Below are 19,730 nucleotides of genomic sequence, written 5' to 3'. Positions count from 1 at the left end.
CCAACTTGACCTGCTCTCCTGATTGAAGCTGCTTCTCTGTTCTCTTTATTTATCACTTGTTATTTATCAGCAGTTTTGCTGTTTTCAGCCACAAACATATTGAACTAGACTACTAATAGCATTTTAAAGTTGGTCGCCAAGACGCTGATTCTGTGACTTTCAATCTTAACGATGTCGAATGAATGTATTAGCTGAAATAAATTGTTATTATATATTTACCATTTTGGTCTTTTGTTTTTATTTATTTTATTTTGTCAGTAACTAACAACAGCTTTCTGTTAAATTGTGTTTTGGTTTATCGGGGCATGCTGTAATGGATCTAATCAGTTATATTTCCAGGCACTTAAATAAAATGATTAATCAGGTCATTAGTCTGACACACAGAAAATTAGCTTAATACACAATAAATAAACAATATGTGGGGTTTTCCAAATGTTGTATATATATTTATAATATGTTCTAAATGATCCTGGGACTGTGACAAAAGCAACAAAGAACATGATCACAAACCCCACCATGATCAACCTTTCATATTTTTAGATAGAAAATAGTTCAGTTTTTATCTTACAGTTAATAATAATAATAATAATAATAATAATAATAATAATAATAATAATAATAATAACAGTAATAATAATAATAATAATAATAATAATAATAATAATAATAATCAAGGTAACAACACAGATAAATTGTTTATTTTTATTATAATACTTATTATACTACTATAATAAAGACGACTGCAACACAAACTGTGAGTCGAGCCAGTGAAGGTTAAGTTTCTTTTTTCCCGATCACCATAAATACAGCACGGGTGTACGTGCACTGACGTCATGACGCTGCTGGTGTTTGGTTTCCGCGCCGAGCCAACATGGAGTCGACGAGCTGCGACAGTAAAGCGGACGAACAGCGGACAGATAAAGGAATGGAGGCGGACAGTTCCATGTCGAGGTCCGACAGGTAAAACAAATTAACGATGGAAGTGTGTGTCACGGATCAGGGCACCGCGGGGAAACACTACAGCAAAGGCTGCTCATGCTAGCTAAATAACGCAGCTAGCTGGCTAGCTAACGGAGTCAAACCGACGCATTGAGTCAGCGTGGCTGCAGAAAAGAAAAGAACAACGTGGTGACACTTGAATAAAAACAGCGATGTTATCAAGTCATTGAATGTTTAAGAGGTTTAGTTTGCAGCATTATTTCTTGCTACAGATAAGTTAACACTAGCTTTCCTTTGCATTCACCAGCACTTGTAACGGACGAGTCTCTTTGGAGTCAGACTTGAGCCAGACTTGATTAAAAAAAATTTTAATTTATGTTCATACTATTGTTAAAAAACGTTCATACTTCATAGAACACGACTTCACTATGTTTCATGGTACCGTGGTTATTTCGGCATAGGTGTCTAGCTACAGTGGGATATGGAAAAAATATAGCTCTAAAGAAGAGGAGCTAGTAATAACAAACCATATCTGACTAATTTAGTTAAACTGCAGTCTGGGTCTAAATACTAAATGTTTCAATGCTTATCACAACGTCAGCTAATGCTAATGTGTGGTTCATGCAAGCTCATTCATAACACGTAGCACTGAGACTACAGAGGGATCAGGTGTCTGTGTGGCAGCCATGCTAACCTGCACTGCTTGAATTCAGGATGTCCTGTAGTTGGTTGTGCCTAATTATTATTATTATTATTATCTAGGGATTATTACAGTGTTAAATGTCCCATGAGGGTTGTGCTGAATTAGGGGAAAACGGAGTCGAACCCAGCTGGTTTTAGTGGGACGAGTTCTGACTAGTTCCTGCAGCTTTCCCAGTTATCTATCCAAAGTACACATCTCTTACAGGGGATGATTATCTACTGCATATATAAAGGCACTTTCAATAAGGAATACATTACTAAAATATAATGGTTGCAGGCATCTCTCTGTTTTACAATTTGTACTACTTAAACCTGCAGGAAGGTGTGGATGCTTAACTACAGTCTTTCTAAACCAGGGCACATAGATCAGACCATTGTAACTAGTCCCAGCCAAGTGATGACAGCCTTACTCATGTGAATGGTGGCCCCAGTTTGTGCCATGCTGCGTCCAGGGCAGCAGTGTGATTTCCTGGGGAGAGTTGGCAAGTTCCCCCTTCCTCCCCCTCAACCACACTGACAGCAGAGATTTCACTGTGGAGAGAAACGTGAGAGAGGAACTCTAGAGCACAGAGTTCCTCTAATCTTTCTGCAGGACAGCAGGAGGATCTGCAGGTTCTCAAATGTTTAAAACAATGTAAATGATCAAATCTGGCCCAGTGTTTAAAATGGTAAAGGTCTTGTTAGTGTCTCTTTCTTTCCAATATATAGTCACATGTTGTGATTAGTTGTGTTTGGTCAGAAAAAGTCTGTCATACATTCAACTTTGTGGAACCTGCAGACACCTTGTAAGGACTGAAATGCCCGTGTTGGAGCAGTGTCATGGGGTCAGTCATGAGCTAACAAGGCATCTCTGATGGCAACTAGCTTTTACTGTACATCAAAATAAACAAGTTGACATGCAGGCTGTGGGTCAGAGGGACTGAATCAGATCCTTTCTATGTAAGTTCCTCTGTCGCCTTATTATCTGCATGTAGGCTGATAGTAGTTCACCATGTACATTATTTCTTTTCTTAAGTTTTATTATGTTGGTGCAGTGTAAACCTTGAACTTTTATATCTGGGTGTTTCCAGTAGGGCTAAAGACTGAGTCACCGTTTTACCAGTGAGCTGAACCTGTTGTAAAGTCGATCTTCCGTCCTCTGATGGTTGTTTTCCCATCTTTAAATCCAGTGGTAGTGAACATGATTCCCTGGATGGCCTCCCAGAACATGTGCCCCGATGCCCACTGACCCCTTCTCTATCGCCACGAAAACGGACCACCAGCCAGTCTAAGACAGAGCCCCCACTGCTGAGGACTAGCAAGCGGACCATCTACACAGCTGGAAGACCACCTTGGTACAACGTCACTGGGACCACTTTCAAAGAGGCCTTCGTTATTGGTGAGACATCAAGCAACTATAGCTGTCCACCAATATAGTAAAAAGCTTATTTATAAAGACAAATTACTTGAACGTTGAACTATTAATTTTTACTTGTGACTTCAGTGGGTGGTGGCTCAAAGCAGACCATTAGCTTCCTGATTAGCACAGTGAAATATCTGCCGCTGGACATGTCCCAGCAGCATTTGCAGAACCAATGTTCTGTGGTTAAACACATCAGATAGGCATGAGTGGAAATATATGGAGGGAGAGGTGGACATTACCTTCAGTAGGCAGTCTGCTCTGGTCAATGGGCTGCAGTGAGTGGCTACAGTTTCATACTCGGCTGTTCTGTGGTCGATGTGTCCTGGTTATAGGACCCAGACTGCAGGTCTGCAGCGAACTTGACAGAGCAAAACCTGAGACTGAAAACAAACCTGCTTTTAAGTGGAGAGTGGGGGGAAAATTAGGAATGTGAGGGGTTAAAAGAGAAGCTGCAGGGAGGTACATGAAGAGAGCAGAGGTGAGGACCAAAAACCCACTGTGAAGCGTCATTGTACTTTATCTCCTCTGTGTGATTTTGTTGCTAATAGAGAAGCAGTTTTATCTGCTGTAACAGATGGTTCCAGGAGCCGGTTTTTATCTATTTAACTTATTTTACTACACCAATCTAAAAGTCAGAGGTAGCATTTCTACAAACTCTTCAAAGCTGGAATCGCATAGAAATAAGGAGCCCTGCAGTGTTTTCTCTCTGTCCCCCAGTCAGCAGTTTGGACCTTGATGAATCAAAAACTGAGAGTTGTTTATAACACAGAAGCTCGGTAGCTCTGTAGGCTATTTCTGTTCCTGTGCATAAACTCACACTCGTGCACACACACACACACGTGCACACCTCAACAAACGCACACAACTGCTCACAGCAAATGCATCGAGCCAGTGTGCACTTCTGGCTCAGTGCCCTGCATCGTTGTTCTGAAGGATTGCTGTTGTGGTCTTTAACCCAGGAGGTCGGGTGCAGTGAAAACGGTCTCTAGATGAACTTTTGCTTTTGTTTTTTTACTGGTGCCAGTAGTATTTTTTTTTTTCTTTTGCAATTTCTGAGTGCAGCACAAAATGTGGTTGCACACACACATTTTCTTCAAAGCCAAGCAAAAAAGAGTGTTTACTTCATTTTTCCCCATACACTGTTTATTATTTACCTGCAACACAGAGTAAAAAAGTGAAACATCTCCTTAATCCAGCTTTTTAAATGTGACATCTTAACAATTTAATCCATAAGGATTAGTTGTCACCCCAGCCACGTTATGTTGTTGTATTGTATTTGGGACATTTGCAGTAGAATAAGTATAATATATCATATAATACTAACAATATGTACCAAAACATTTTATGCCTAAGTTACTTTCTGATCTTTGTCCTGGATCCTAAATGCATTAAAAAAGAATCGGATCACATTAAACCTTATGACTACATGACTGATCCCTCGTTACTTTATTATAAGTTGAAAATTATTCCATACATGAGATTGGATGGGGAAATATACTTTTATTAGTGAATTTTTTAAGTATTGCCATAATTTGAGGCCTGCTGTAAAGGAAAATGATAGAGCTGTCTCTGAAACATGATTATGGAAAGCTGTGGGTCAAAGTGTCCTTGGGAAAAACACTAAAGCCTCTTTGAAGTTGCTCCTGAGCCAGAATTGCTCGTGGCCGCTCTGCAGTAAATATTGTGTGAATAGAAGACAAATTGTAAAGCAGTTTGTCCAGGAAGACAGAAAAGTGTAGAATAAGTGCAGTTCATTTACCATAATGACCCTTGAAATTGGACTAGAAAATAATTAGTCAACTGACAGAAAATGAATTGCTAGTTCTTTCATAATAGCTTAAGTCATGATTCAACCAGAAATAATAAGAAATTCTCTGGTTACTGCTTCTTAGATGTGCGTTAACATTAATATATACAATATTTTGGACTGTTAGTATTATGGGCATTCTGGGATGGACAATTTTCACTAATATCTAATGTTTTTTAAATGATGCAGTTATACTTCATCTTTATCACCTGCCCAAAAGAAAAAAATGAACTAAGCAACCAACCAGTGAACCAAAAATATATATAAATATTTTTAACATAACATGTCGTTTTTGCTGAGTTTCTGGCTGCTCTCCACAGAAGAGGTGTCTATGGGACAAGGGCAGGAACCTTATCATCCTTGGTGTCAACCAAATCTGGACCTACACATTTTCCTTATCCAGTGATAATGTTGTTTATTTTCCTGCTGCAGGTCTGTGTGGGGGGAGTGCGTCTGGTAAAACCACAGTAGCCAATAAGATCATTGAGGCGCTGGATGTTCCCTGGGTGGTTCTCCTCTCCATGGACTCCTTCTACAAGGTACCAAACTCCGCTAACAGTACTCTGTGTAGAGTGTAAATAAACAGTAAGCGTTGCAGTGTGTTAGCAGCTTTTTCTCTGTTCTTTATTCTTTTTCCTCTGAGGTTTAAAGGCAAGGCAGAACACTACTTTTGTGCTGCAAACAAAACACTGATTTGTGTGTTTTTGTGTGATCACTGTCCTTTCGTACACTACATCACCTCTTACCCAACTCAGAGGGACTATTTCCCCCGGTGAGAACACATCTGTCTCCTGAACTCTGAACAGTGTGTTGGACCTAATTCTCCAGACGTTAGCTGGAGTTCATATGTGAAAATGGTTTATGTAACAAGCCAGTCAGCTGATGGGCTTCTGATACCCAACTCTCACAGCTCATTAACATATGAATCGGAGCTGCATCCTCTTCATCTCCTCTGGGACATTTACAGGCGTAGTGTTGGGAATAATTTTTGTAATTTAGACTGGAAAGATGAAGTGTAATAAGTAAGACATTACGTTGGATTAGCTGATGTTTACTTTTGCGTCTGTGTTTCAGGTGTTAAACAAAGAAGAGCAGGAGCTGGCAGCAAAAAATGAGTATAACTTTGACCACCCCGACGCCTTTGACTTTGAGCTTCTGGTCACTGTCCTCAGAAAGCTGAAGAAAGGGAAAAGCGTCAAAGTGCCTGTGTACGACTTCACATCTCACTCCAGGCGCAAGGAATGGGTAAGACCTGTCGAGGACATATTATAATATGACTCCACGTTAGATGGGATTTGTTTCTGACCAACACATGTTAATAACCTGGGGGAAAAAAAACTGCAAGGACATCCAGGTATTGCACACAATTGAAGTTCAGTTTGGAAACCATCCACCTGCACTAAAATACAGTAAAAGCTGCAGCTTTTTTCCATCTTGATGTCATTTAAAGGATAAAATTACTGTTACAGTTACAAATCACTGAACACCCCAATAGATGCACTCGTTGTTTGAACTGATCCCGATTGAGATGCCTGCTAATTTGCTAATTATTAAGGATTTAGTATACAGGACATTAACCCAAGCAAAGAGCACAAATCCTGTCCCAGAGGCATTGTAAAGAATCAATCTGACAGTGTGGCACTCTGACAACTCCTCTCTATTTCTTTGCAAAGTAATTTCATGGCTGAAAGGCACAACATCATGTGGGAAATCGCCTATCACGACTCGTGACTTGAAATCATTTTATGGGCCTTTTGTACTGCGTTGACTGTAATTAAGCCTCAGGCCCCAAGGGGTGAAGGGGGCTGTAAGGGCCAACTAGCTGCAGGCTGTATATACTCTCTTTGGATGTTTTTCCGCCAGTTAAATGAATGAACATGATGGCAGCTTGGAACTTATTTACTTCTTCTTTTCCAAAACTGGAGGTCATCTTCTCTTTCTTTTAGCCTTTGATACTTAAACATGCTAAAGACCCACTAAATCATCTCTTAGCAAAGAACAGGGAAATGAGCTAATCAATAAACACTCATCTGTTTCTTTAGAATTCACTTTCTCCTGTTCACGAACAACCTTGCCTGCTCTGTCTGCTGCTCCTGCTCAAAATCAATACCGATGTGTCCAGACCATTGACTTTAGCATGGTGCCGGTCAGAGGAAGGTAATAGGATTGTGACATACTCCATACACCATTTTGTCTTTGATTGAGGCAGTGATTAATCTCTCTCACCCTCCATCCCACCCAATAAACACACACTGGGTAGAAAAACAGGCTCACGATCCGGTTTGGTCGATTTTATGTTTGACTGTGTACAAGTGCTTCAGTGCAGAATTTCCTGTATGTTTAAAAAAAAAAATAAAAATGTTCCAGTCGTGTTCACTTGATTTTCTGATATGTTGCGTCTGTTTGCTGATACAGAAAATAGACTGAAGTCCATTTAGTGATTATGGATATCGGTCTTCTTTCCTGTGGGGTTTCGACTAAAATGGGCTACAGATAAATATGTTTGAGTGGCTTTTGTTTTGTTTGCTGTGTGTGCATATGTACAAGTTTGAGCATGCAGGTTTTATCAGGACCCTCTGTTGTGCTGGTACAGGCTGTGGAAACTGTCCTAACAGGAGATCGTGACAGGACGTAACAAAGAAAAAACAAAAACAGGTTGTAGACAACGATGGTGGACAGACAGAAGTAGCTGATATAGTGATGCTGATATTAGCTGGAAGTTGTGTCACCTCGGCATAAGATGGACTTTAAGACAAAAAATAATAACTATGAGTCCAGTCCACCATCTTGTCATGTCTTAACTACTATTAGGAAGCTTCATTACTTTACCCTGAAGCCTTTATTTAACCGTTCTCTGTTCATTCTTCATGACAGAAAACGGTGTACGGGGCCAATGTTGTCATCTTTGAGGGCATCCTGGCCTTCGCCAACAAGGAGCTTCTGAAGGTATGAAAAAGTCTGGTCCTCTGCTCTGCCTGAAATGTTTTTTTACAGTGGTCAGTGAATGCAGCACAATTTATTAAATTATATCTTCAGCCCTCGTTTTTAATACATGAGCACACTTCTTGAACGAATCCCCGATTTCAAAACCATTTATTTGGAATCAGATTTTTCTCCCTTTGCTCGTTCGGTTCTGTGCTGTCAAACCCGATTAATGGCTCGGTCGGCTCAGACGACCAACAGGCTGATTAATGCTGAAGTGAACCTGGTGAATCTGAGAAGAGGAATTGAATGAACGAGGTGCTAATTTGTCTGTGAGATGAAATGTTTCGTATGGACATGACTCTCTCTGCTCTTTTTGTAAAAGTGCTCCTCTCTGAGCGTAGCTATGATCATCTCTAAATAACCTGACATATTATTTAGTTATGTTTACCTTTATTTTGTATTATTTTTCTAATGTTTATTATTTTTTAACTTGTAAAAAATAATTTTCAATTCTAGTCTGTCTAGTCAGTTCTTGTCATTTATATGAAATGAGTAGTTAAATTGTAAAGATTAATGGGTGAGTTCAACCTTTGAGAAGCTTATTATTATTATTATTATTATTATTATTATAACACTTTTGCACTCCAAAGTTAAAGTATATGAAAACAAGAATATTTACAGAGTAATTAAAATTCAGTCAAGCTTTTACACCCATGTTTGTTTATGTGCATGAGAAGAGAAGAGGAGACCAGTTTTATGAGGAGGAAATTCATTCTGCACCGTTTTTAATGGTCCTGTCAAGACTCTGATGAAATCTATATGAATTAAAGGGGAGGGTTCTTTACAGCAGAGGGCCGTCCTGGGGTGGGTGGGTGTGTGAGAGCTGGACCATGGTGATAAGGCCCCCCCCCCCTCCAGAGACCCAGCTGTGTAGTTGATTACTTTCTGATTCAGTTAATAACGGCCATTGTTCGTGGTGATTAATTATGTTTTGTGTCCGTTCTTGTAATTGAAGTCAATTATAGCTGCAGATCTGATCTGGTACAGCAGAGGTCTGCTTTAATAAACACTGATAATGTGCACACACACTCACATGCTGCTGGTAGCGACTGTACATTGAGAGAAAAAGACATTTTTAACACAGTCATAAACTGCGACTCTTCTCTTAAATTAATATATTTAACAATTTGAATCACTTCATTAGCCAGAACATTATTAATATTAATTAATGATAAATATTATTGGACAAAATAACAACCTATAGCTTGGAAATGTCTCCCTACCATCTACAAACATGAGGGGAAATGGATAAAAAACATTGGTTAAGAATCCATTCCTGTTGCAGCAGGTGAAGTGATGATCTACAGCTGCAGCTTTGCCCTCTGACCTTTAGGAACAGCTCACTCCTCATTCGCCTTGTTTTACAGAATGACAGTCGTGCTTATCCAGCAACATGCCATCTTTGGGTTGGTCCGTTTGTCAGATTTACAGCCGTCAGAATCCACTGGCTTGTTGTGCAGCTGAGTTATACCTGTACCTCCACCGTCGCTCGGATCTAAATCACCCACAGACTCCTTTTTATTTGACTAGTCATCAGTTGTTCTTTTTTCCCCTTTGTTGACCCACCTCTGTTGTGAAGCTCATTTTGCTGAGTTGACGTTCAGTTTATTGGAGCTTACTGGATGGATCAGCAGCTGAGTTTCTTTTTAAAGTGACAGTGATAAGTGACGTCTCCTCAGTTTACACTCTGGAGGACTCAACATGTCGTGGACACAGTGTCACGTTTCAGATGTAAAAATGTCGAGTCATTAAAACGGAGCACTACTGTGTAAATACGTCATTCTGGGGGTTTTAAAGTCAAATTTGATATTTTTAAGTAAAGGTTTCACATTAGATTTACAAAGTTTGTATAAATCTTATTTAATGCTCTTGATTTCTCCTTTTCTCTTCCAATCTCTCAGCTTCTTGACATGAAGGTGTTTGTGGACACAGATTCCGACATCCGTCTGATACGGAGGCTGAAGAGGGACATTTCCCAGCGTGGACGGGACATCAGCGGCATCATCAAACAATACAATAAATTTGTAAAGCCAGCATTCGAGCAGTACATCGAGCCTACGGTGCAGGTCGCCGACATCGTGGTGCCCAGAGGTGAGAATCGAAATAACTAATAATAATAATAATAATAATAATAATAATAATAATAATAATAATAATAATAATAATAATAATAATAATGATAATAATACTTTACGTACTGGTTAGTAAACTGGAACTTCTCCCTCCCTACACCTCTGCTGATTATCTGATCAGATGTGTTTAGTTGACCAGAAGCTGGGAGATACCAACTAAAATGAGGGTCAAGGAAGACAAACTGAATTTATATCTCCAACCTTCTGATTGACTGAACTCTAGATGCAGGTAATCAGCGGTGGGTAGGGTGGAGACAGGTGGTGGCCCTCGAGGACGAGGTTTGCAGACTCATTTAAAATTCTTATCTGTGTGTTTTGCAGGCGGAGAGAACTTTGTAGCGTTGGATTTGATTGTTCAGCACGTTCACAGTCAACTAGAGAAGGTAACAATTGCTCAAAGTTCTTTGTCTGATGTTTCTGACACAATTTTACTGATTCAGCTAAAAACTAGGTGCATCCTGATTACTTCTGTTTTTACTGATTATAAATACCGGTTCAGCCTGTGGTTTTCTGTAAGAAACAAGTGCTCAGCCGCATGTTCTGCTGATAAAGAGCATCCCCATTTATTTTCTTTATTTTGCAGTTACTGCTGTTGTCAGCAAAGAATATTTAAAAGAACAATAACAGCTCATGCACTGCAGTGTGTACTCCTGAAAATCTGGAGCTTTATTTATTCTTTAACTTGAATAGTAAAGGTCCTAGTTTGATTTTTAAAAACAAGAAGGTGTGGAGGTGTGAACATGACCTGTGGCGCTTTGGAAGTAAAACGGTCTCAGAGGTAAACTGAGCAGCTGTATTTCCTTAAATGTTTTACCCCATGGGATAAATGCTCAGGAGTCTGGATGCTTAGATTAAACCTTCTCCCGTCTGTGACCTCCTCCACCCTCTGCTGGTTGAAAGAGGTAAATGATTTTTCTGTTTGTCCTGCTGTTTTCTGCAGGTTAGCTGGAAAAAACATTTGGTTTCACTCTCTGCTTAACTGCCCTGTCATGTTTTTGAAGGACCTCAAGCACAAAAGACAGAGTGAGCTATAGTCACATGAACAATAATAAAATTACATGAAAAACAATCTGAAGATTCAGTTTGACAGTTTTTTTATTTCCAGCCTTAGTCGATCAAAGAGCTGCCTAAAGATTTGTCAGACGTCGTTATCCTCTTCTTTGCCTCCACACCTCATTGGTGTTGGTGTGAGACGTCTGCAGTAGGTACTTGAGGTTAATGGTCCTGTGAGGAGAGGAGAGGTGTCCTTCGTCTTTCCTCAGCTCGCTGAGATGTCACCCAGCCGCTTTATGACCTGCACCAAACTATGACCTACAACATATTCTGTCCTGGGCACTAACAGAACACATATAACATCTTTCACACTCTCATGCATGACGCTGACAGTGTGTAAAACGGTTCAGTGTGGGTGCACATTCACAGACAGGTGGCAGTAGCATGATACTTCACTGTTTTTACAAATGGATTCAGTTTTCTTTCTGCTTTGACATGAACATGTGCAGTAATGGAGTATTTCAGCTGCAGGTTTCCTGCTGGAATATGTTAAATAAAGGTTAAACTAAACTGAGGGTTTAAAATCATCCATGTAAAATATTGATTGATATATTTTTTTTTGCATTTGCTGTCAATGCACAAAAACAAGCAGTGATTTAAACCAGTGATGAGCAGGATGACATGAAACAATAAAGGCAACGTTACATTTCAACAAACATTTATTTTAAATGTTTGGGGGGTATTATTATATTGCAGATGATGCTTTTCTCAGGAATGGCTTATCTCATGTTTTGTTCTTCTTATGTTTCTCACTGTTTGCACACACTGGTGCGTCTGTGTGTGTGTGTCTCCTTGTGCACGACCCTCCTTGCCTGGCTGAATGCTGTGTAACCATTCCAGCGTGAGATCACTGTGAGGTATGACTGTTACTGTTATGTTATTACTACATCTTCTCCCTCCTTCCTTTCTTTATCTGTTCATTTGTGGTACTGTGCCACTTCTCATATATAGAGTACTTAGTTTACATCTGCAAATACTTTTAAAAAAGTAAGAAAAGCTGAACACTGTAAGGTGAATTTGTCCTTTTGTGAATAATTGTTGTACTCAAGTGAAAATCTGTCACATTGCGCCTCATGTAAGACTAACAGATTCATTCTTAACCTCCACATGTGAGTGATTTAACAGAATTTGTTTAACTTCATTGTACGTCCATTTTTATTTTAGGTGCTCTTACTTAACTTTACTTAATATTGAATTAATGTTACATTTATATTCTGTTCACTGTATCACCATTATAACAGCTGACAGTTTACTGAGCAAAACAAAACTTGGGCAGGCACCTCTTCATGAACATGAAGGTGGAACAAATCAGTCTGAAACAAGTGATTTACAACAAGTTTGGGCAGATTAGAGTTTGACATAGAACAATGGTATAAACAAACCTCACAGAGTAAATACATTTTGGAAAGGAGTACTGTATGAAACTGTTATTCCAAGAGGTCAGTTTCCCTCACTGCAAATATTTTACTTTTGGGTTGTGTAACAGCTGGTGACACAAGTCTTATCGCATCCTAAAAGTCTGGATTCAGATTGTATTGACTGTATTCTCTTACAGTGATGTGAAACTGAAGAAACGCTAGTTTGGTGATGGCCAAACTAGTGCAATACATTAAGACCTCCCCCTTCCTCGCAGGATGTTCCCTCTGTTCTCTGTATATGTGCTGGAAGTTCTGAACCGATTACACTTCGTCAAGACTGGGTTTACCTTCCAAAATATTCTAAGCCACAAATCATGCTCATACATGCACATCTTCAAGTTTAAAATCTGTTTACTACAGTTTGTATTGATCTATTTTCACATCACAAGTCAGCCGCTGTATGTCCTGTTATATATGGACTGAACATAGAAAGAATGTGCGTTAAAAGCATTAAACCATCTTATGTTAAATTACTGTTTCAAGAATGTGAACAGGATATTAAAACTGGAGCAGACGGCTAATGGTACACATCCGGTCTTCACCTTATGTCAATAAGAGAAAGTGTTAATGAGAAACTCAAACTTTACCAAGACCTCCCAGAGCGACAGGTCAAACATTGTGTGTCCACTAAGTGCTGCATCTAGAGTTCTACTTATACTGTAGCTATAGTTTATCAATACCTTAAGTATAAGTTGGTTTAATCAGCTTGTGCTCAGCAGTGTGAACCTTCCCCTGAGTGTTTTTGAACTGGATAAACTCCTCTCTACAAATGCTGAGATCGATTTGAGGCTGCTTTCAGTGGTTTGGGCTCTTGCACAGTTCCAACACGAGCAGCAAAGGATGACTTATCTATATTTTCCCTCTTTTAAAGCAGTCTGCTTGGAGTGGGAATGAATTGAGTCGCCCAAAACGAACCCACTTAGAGGATGAATTGAATTGAGCTCGCTGCTTCTCAGCCCTGAACTAGAAAGTATTTGTTCAGTGTTGCACTGCAGTAACATAGTGGAGCTGTTTCACTGCTCTAATATTGTTCTTTCTCTTCCTTTTTCTCTTTTTTTGTGTGTATATATATTTTTCCCTTCCTGCTTTCTTTCTCTTCCCTCCTCCCACTTTTAATCACTTTATTTCACCAAATGAAAACCTGTCACCTTCTTCAGAGGAAGCTCCGCTGGGATATGTGAGGCTCAACTTGTGCATCCTCTTTAATTCTGTAGTGTTGATGCACTTTGGTCTTTTGCTGCATTGTTAACTGAATGAACGCTCTGACTGTAGCTTACTCAACATGCTTGTTTGCTGTTTATTGATGCCTCTAATTACCAAAAATCGAATAACACTGAATGCTGAAGTTGTTATGGCTGAAACGCTTTACACCGCTTTGCAGATCTTGGTGTTAAAGCGAAAGCATGTTTAGTGCCTTTAGTGCACAGACAAAGCATGCAGCAAAGAAAATCATTCAGTACAGAAACCCTGCAGTGTTGGTTTCTTAGCATGAATGATGAATCTGGATACCCAATAGTGTTTCTGACTGACAAACCGTCACTGAATTTTTCTTCATGTTGCCTGTTGATGGCATCAGTTTGTCTAATCCTCAGGCCAGTTGCACAAAGATACTGCATGTTAACCTGGTCTCCACACACGTTTTTTCTTACGATAGTTGAATATGACTTGAACATTGAATAATAACTGAACACTCTTATTTGTAATCCTAAAGAGCTAGCACCAAATCGATTGGTATCTTTACTATACCAATATGTGTGCTACCAATATTATATAACAAACAATGAGATGAGGAACTGTTTCTAAACATCACCCGTCTGGTTGGTTTTGTGCAGCTGATGAGCTTTAGGAGGAGTCAGACATGCAAAATGTGCTTTAGTGTAACAAGTAGCCGGCATGTGTTTTAATGTGCAACAAGCAACATGGTGTATTAGATGTAGCGGCTGGTAGTCGGAAGGTGTGTGCTCTTTGCATATGAGTTAACTTCTGTACATCAAAGCATCTCAATCCAGGAGGAAGCTGTGTGTACAACACATATCTAACCAAATAATAATAATAACAATCAGCCTGTCGGCATAAATCTCTGAGAATGTCTTTAGTTTTCTATTACAGTAAAACATAATTGATGTCGTCAGAATGTCACTTATGAACGTTTGTTTGTTTCCCACAGATCCGCTCTGGCCTCAGCTCATCAGGGTCAGCCTTTACCTAAAACCCTCAGTGTGATGGAGAGCACACCTCAGGTCCGTGGCATGCACACCATCATCAGGTGAGAACTCACTTTGACCATGAACACCATGTTAAAAATGAAAAGCAAAAGAACTGGTAGAAACAAATTGAACTTTAAGGAGAGTCGACAGCAGCTGTGGCAGCACGTTGGAGATCTGTCCCGACTGTTACTCCTTAGTTTGGGTCCAGCTTCTACTTTGTTTCAGAGACTGTCGTCTTCATCCTCTCTCCTCGGGCCCTTTCTGTGTCTGTGTAGGAACAAGGAGACGAACCGAGATGAGTTTATCTTCTACTCCAAAAGATTAATGAGGCTTCTGATAGAGCATGCCCTCTCCTTCCTGCCTCTCAAGGTGAGTTTTTGTGTTTGTGTGGAATTAACTGACCTCCTGCTTCTAATCAATGTGAAGGTCAAATGTTGTTGCAGTGAACTGTGTCATTAGTTAGTTACTGATGTAACAGCAGCTTTTGTCCTGGAACCTTTAGATAATCCTCCATGAGTTGGTTTGTTGTAAACCACCTCGACTGTATAACTGTGAAAGTCGCAGGTTGACTTTAGGACAAAATGATAACCTTCACTTTGATAAACTTCACTTTGTGTGTCTCTCTAGCCAGTGTCTGTGGAGACGCCTCAGGGCAGCGTCTATGAGGGCAAGAGGCTAAGCGGTAAACGAGTAAGTCTGCTTCTAGAATGTGAACTGGTTTGTTATTGACGTCATCCTCCACTAACCAGTCTGTCCAGACACATATTCTAATACGGTCATGCATGAGTCCAGGTAGACGTTGGATGGACGGACAGTATGAAGCATGACGCAGCAGATATTTCCATACAGAGGAGTTCAGACTGTAACACAGGCTTCATTCTCAAAGTGTTGAACTCTTCTCTCCTTTGTTTGTGTAGATTACTGGTGTTTCTATCCTGAGAGCAGGAGAGACCATGGAGCAGGCTCTGATGGCTGTTTGTAAAGACATCAGACTGGGAAAGATCCTCATCCAGACCAACCACGATACTGGAGAACCTGAGGTGCGTGTGTACAGTCACTTGAATTTCATTTCCTTGTTTCCAACATCTCGCTACTTGTACTTTAATCACATGACAGATGAAATTAATCTTGGTTGTTATGGTTACATCATTAATTCTTTACCTTCCAGAGAAACTTTAGTTCTTATTGCATTTTCTGTTACGTTCTGAATCTTTTTCAGCTTCACTACCTTCGTCTGCCCAAAGACATCAGTGAGGACTACGTCATCCTGATGGACAGCACCGTGTCCACTGGAGCTGCTGCACTCATGGCTGTCAGAGTGCTGCTGGTACGTCTGCAGGACTCTGAAGTTCATACATCTTATTTTCATAGAACTATTCTAATATTAGTGAATCAGTGTAATCAATCACTATGGAAATAAACGATTCAGTTAGTTTCTTAATGAGCTTGTCTCCTCTCTCTCTCATTTTCCTTTGTACAGGACCATGATGTAGCTGAAGATAAGATCTTCCTGTTGTCCCTGCTGATGGCAGAGATGGGTGTGCACTCAGTCGCCTACGCCTTCCCTAAAGTCCGCATCATCACCACGGCTGTGGACAAGGAGGTCAACGACCAGTTCCACATCATCCCGGGCATCGGTGAGATAAAGAGCAGTTTCATAGAATTAAGTGACACTTTTAACAGCAAAGACTAGTTTTAAATCTGGAACAAGGAACGTGTGTCAGAGTCTTTAACAACTGCACCTAACTGACCTTGCAGTGCAGTAAGACTTGAAGCCGAGCAGTACGAAGCTTTATGAATTATCTTTAACCTTTATTGGCAGCAACTGGAACAACGTAAGACAGGCTGATATACGACTCTACCCACAGTCGTATTAAAGGGTAAATCAACAGTGAATCACATTTCTGCACCACTGAGCTGCACCTGGGATTTAAATACAGTGATGTCAGAGCATCGACTTTGGATTTGGTAGTTTTAGTGACTTTAGTGATGTGACGTGGAGGCAGAACTGCAGCATCTTACTGAATCAGGTGCTGAGTTTGAGCCACAGTTCTGTTTTTCTGTGATTTTTGTTTGTGTGTTTTTTTAAAGTGTTTTTGACGCACACGTCCTGCAGTCTTTATCCCTCGACGCCTCACGACACAGGTGACCTAGACGTTGTACCGTCCCTGAACAGGCAGCTCAAACTATGCTTCGTACACAGACACAGCTAATTGCTAATTGTACAGTTTACACACAATTAGCATGTCTCACTCTGCACACATCAGTACTGATCCAACATGCCTCTAACTCTGATGTCATGACTCCAAGATTCATTCACAAATGTTTTTCCACCTCTGCATGTTGATCAGTATTTTCATATCCACAGGGGCCGTTGGGAAACTGTTTCATTCACCTCTTTATGTCCTGAACTCTGATTATTGTTTTCTATTCTTGCCTTAGTGTCATTTCAGTTTCTTTTCAACTCTTTGTTTCCAAAGGTAACTTCGGGGATCGTTACTTTGGCACCGATGCTCCCTCAGACTTGTGTGAAAGTGATGAAGGGATGGACTTCTGAAGAGAGAGGACCAATCCGGGCTGTGGAGGATCATTAGAAAGCACTTAGCATTGAAAACAGTTTCTGGAAAGGAACAAAAAAAAAAAAGAGCCTCCGTCATCCCTCACTGCTCTGGTCTGCTCTGCTGCATCGACATCCTCCTGATGAGTGAGGTGATGCTGCACAAACTGCTTCCAACTCAAACGATTGGAAACTGAATGGAGATTTCCGTTTGAGCCAGCAGGACTGAATCCATCTCCTATTTTAGTTCACTGGCTTTCAAAAGACCATTTTCCAAACCAGGCTGTAGTTATTAATCTGCTACTTCAAATAGCTGCCAACATAAGAGACAAATGCTTGATTATGATATCAGTACTGTGTTTTTGTTGCTGAATCTGCAGCTCTGAAGTTTTACAAACTGAACTGAAGTACTGTCCGTTTACTGGAGGAGTCTTAAGTTTCTTTCAGGAATTTGCACAGTAGCCGTTAGCTGGAAATCTTTGTCTAGAGCGACGCTCCGTTATTAGATTTAACAGCAGTTACTTTCTCTGATCATTAATAGTCCAATTAATGTTTTGCACAAAGACGTAATCTTACTGGAATTAACAGCTCATCTTCTAAGACCTGTCTCTTATGACAACTGTTGGTAGTTTAGTACTGCTGCTGCAGACTTTAAGGTTAATGTACTGTATCATGTCTGGACAGTAGTGTCGTTTTTTCTGAAGGTGCAGCCGTCTGTACTGTAAAACTAAAGTTTCTCAGGCAACTTTCAGAGAAGGGGACTAAAGGCTCCCTACTTGAAGTGAGTCGGAGACTGACTGATATGTTAACTTAGCTTTGGGCTTTTCCTGTTACTATTTTCTTCTTCTGTTCAATAGTTTTTATGTCGTTAGAACATTTTTATCTGATTTTACTCCAGCAGGTCACCGCAGTAATAACACAGCTGTTGCGCCCGTATAAGTATAAATTAGAAACCACTTCACGCCTTCATTCAGCGTTCATAAGCACTATATAGATAAATGTATGCATTGCTCGTGACCGACTATATTCTTTAGATAGAATAAATACTAACAACAGGGACCGATTTTAAAGTCGTGGTTACATTGAACGCTTTTAAACTGCTGCTAGTTAAGTTGATTTGTAGCTGAGAAAAGCTTCACATCACGTTGCTTATTAAACTTGGTGCAGAGGCCACTGATGTAACGCTCTGTGTGGACTTTAATTGCTGATTGAAGGCCGTTAAATGTTTTTATTTTATTTGTTCTGCAGCACTTGCCTTCGCACAAGTAGAAAATAACTTTGCTTTAGTAGCATCTCAGAGTTTTCTGCATAAACCTCTTTTTATTTTTCCATCTTTTAAGAGGATGTTGAATGCCGAGAGTGACCCTGATATGTTCTTTACTTGTAAGTTACTATGTTTGCTGCAGTTTGCAGGAATTTTAAAAAGCTTTAATTTATTTATTATATTGTTTTCATCGATTCTACAACTTCAGATCTTCACATATTTGTTGTATGTCACACCACAGCCATTTATCTACCTTGCATAACTTGAAATTTTAAAAGTTTTAATGTTATTAGACAGACGTACTGACCAAGTCCTATCAGTCTGTCTCCAGGTTTATTGGAACAATAGGTCTCATGTAAGTTTGACTGTCAGGTTTATCATTAACAATAGCTGAATTTCTTTGAGATGCTCTGTTACGTGCCGTCTTTACTGCTGCACCTAAATAGAACAGATCTGTACAATAAGTTAGATTCTGTTTATGTCTAGTTGTGTTTTCAGGTAGATACTCATGTAATTAACAGCAAATACTACAAATATAAAAGTCAGCTATTGTCACTTTTATCACTTTTATCAGTACTGTATGACACATTTACTTTGTGTTGAATCCAGTTACCTCAGTTTGGTGATTTACATGAAACAGTTTTGCTTGAACAGTGTTTATATACAAACTACAGGGTGCAAGCTGAACCCACAGATGCCGCTAGAACCGTAACAATTAGTTGATCCGTTGAGGAAAGAACAATTTCCTGCTTTTGGTTTTTTACTATATTAAACTCTAACATATTAAATTATGTTTGATAAAACAACTGTCAAGACATTAAAAATGTCCAATCATTCTGTACAAATTCACTAATTACTGACTTTGATGCATCCTTGCGTTCAACTAGTAATAACTGGTTCTGTTCTGTTTGGTTCTGCTCTAGTAAGTCACACTTGAATGCTCTATAAAGTTGGTTGATGTTATTGTGGGCAAGTCAACAGATCATCTGTTCAAAACATTTGTTTCTGCTTGTTTTCCTCTTTGCAGCTGCCACTTCATTTGTACAGAATTTAAAAAACAAATAAATGTTTTGTAGACTGAAAACTTGAGGTCGTGTAGTTTTATTTTAATACGGTGATTTCACCGCTAGAGGGCAGCAGCTCACATGTTTACAGCGGAAGTGACGCACTGCGCAGGTCTCATGCTGCTTTCCAGGCCTGTGGGAAATGAGCAGTTTTATTCTGTGCTGCGGTAATATAGAAATCCATTATAATGGGTAAGTGC

The 19,730-nt window shown here is 39.8% G+C and overlaps 1 protein-coding gene across 2 annotated transcripts; it reads left to right on the top strand.

Moving 5' to 3' along the window:
* Positions 1–853: 853 nt before the first annotated feature.
* si:ch211-243j20.2 (uridine-cytidine kinase-like 1) lies at positions 854–19,534 on the top strand. Of its 2 annotated transcripts, none has more exons than XM_026341345.1 (15): positions 854–960; positions 2,811–3,019; positions 5,283–5,389; positions 5,925–6,095; positions 7,725–7,796; positions 9,737–9,926; positions 10,289–10,350; positions 13,596–13,615; positions 14,606–14,704; positions 14,921–15,014; positions 15,273–15,335; positions 15,563–15,685; positions 15,865–15,972; positions 16,126–16,282; positions 17,126–19,534. In XM_026341345.1, exons 1-15 carry the CDS (start codon positions 872–874, stop codon positions 17,200–17,202), a joined length of 1,641 nt encoding a protein of 546 aa, XP_026197130.1. In that variant the 5' UTR covers positions 854–871; the 3' UTR covers positions 17,203–19,534. The 2 variants fall into 2 exon arrangements, with proteins under 2 accessions (XP_026197130.1, XP_026197131.1); XM_026341346.1 differs by lacking the exon at positions 13,596–13,615 and adding an exon at positions 11,861–11,877.
* The last annotated feature ends 196 nt before the right edge of the window (positions 19,535–19,730 follow it).

This window comes from Anabas testudineus, chromosome 24 (genome assembly GCF_900324465.2).
Source record: "Anabas testudineus chromosome 24, fAnaTes1.2, whole genome shotgun sequence".
In the NCBI taxonomy this organism is placed as follows: domain Eukaryota; kingdom Metazoa; phylum Chordata; class Actinopteri; order Anabantiformes; family Anabantidae; genus Anabas; species Anabas testudineus.
Note: the sequence above shows the minus strand (reverse complement) of the source record. Positions and strands in the feature narration are given on the sequence as shown.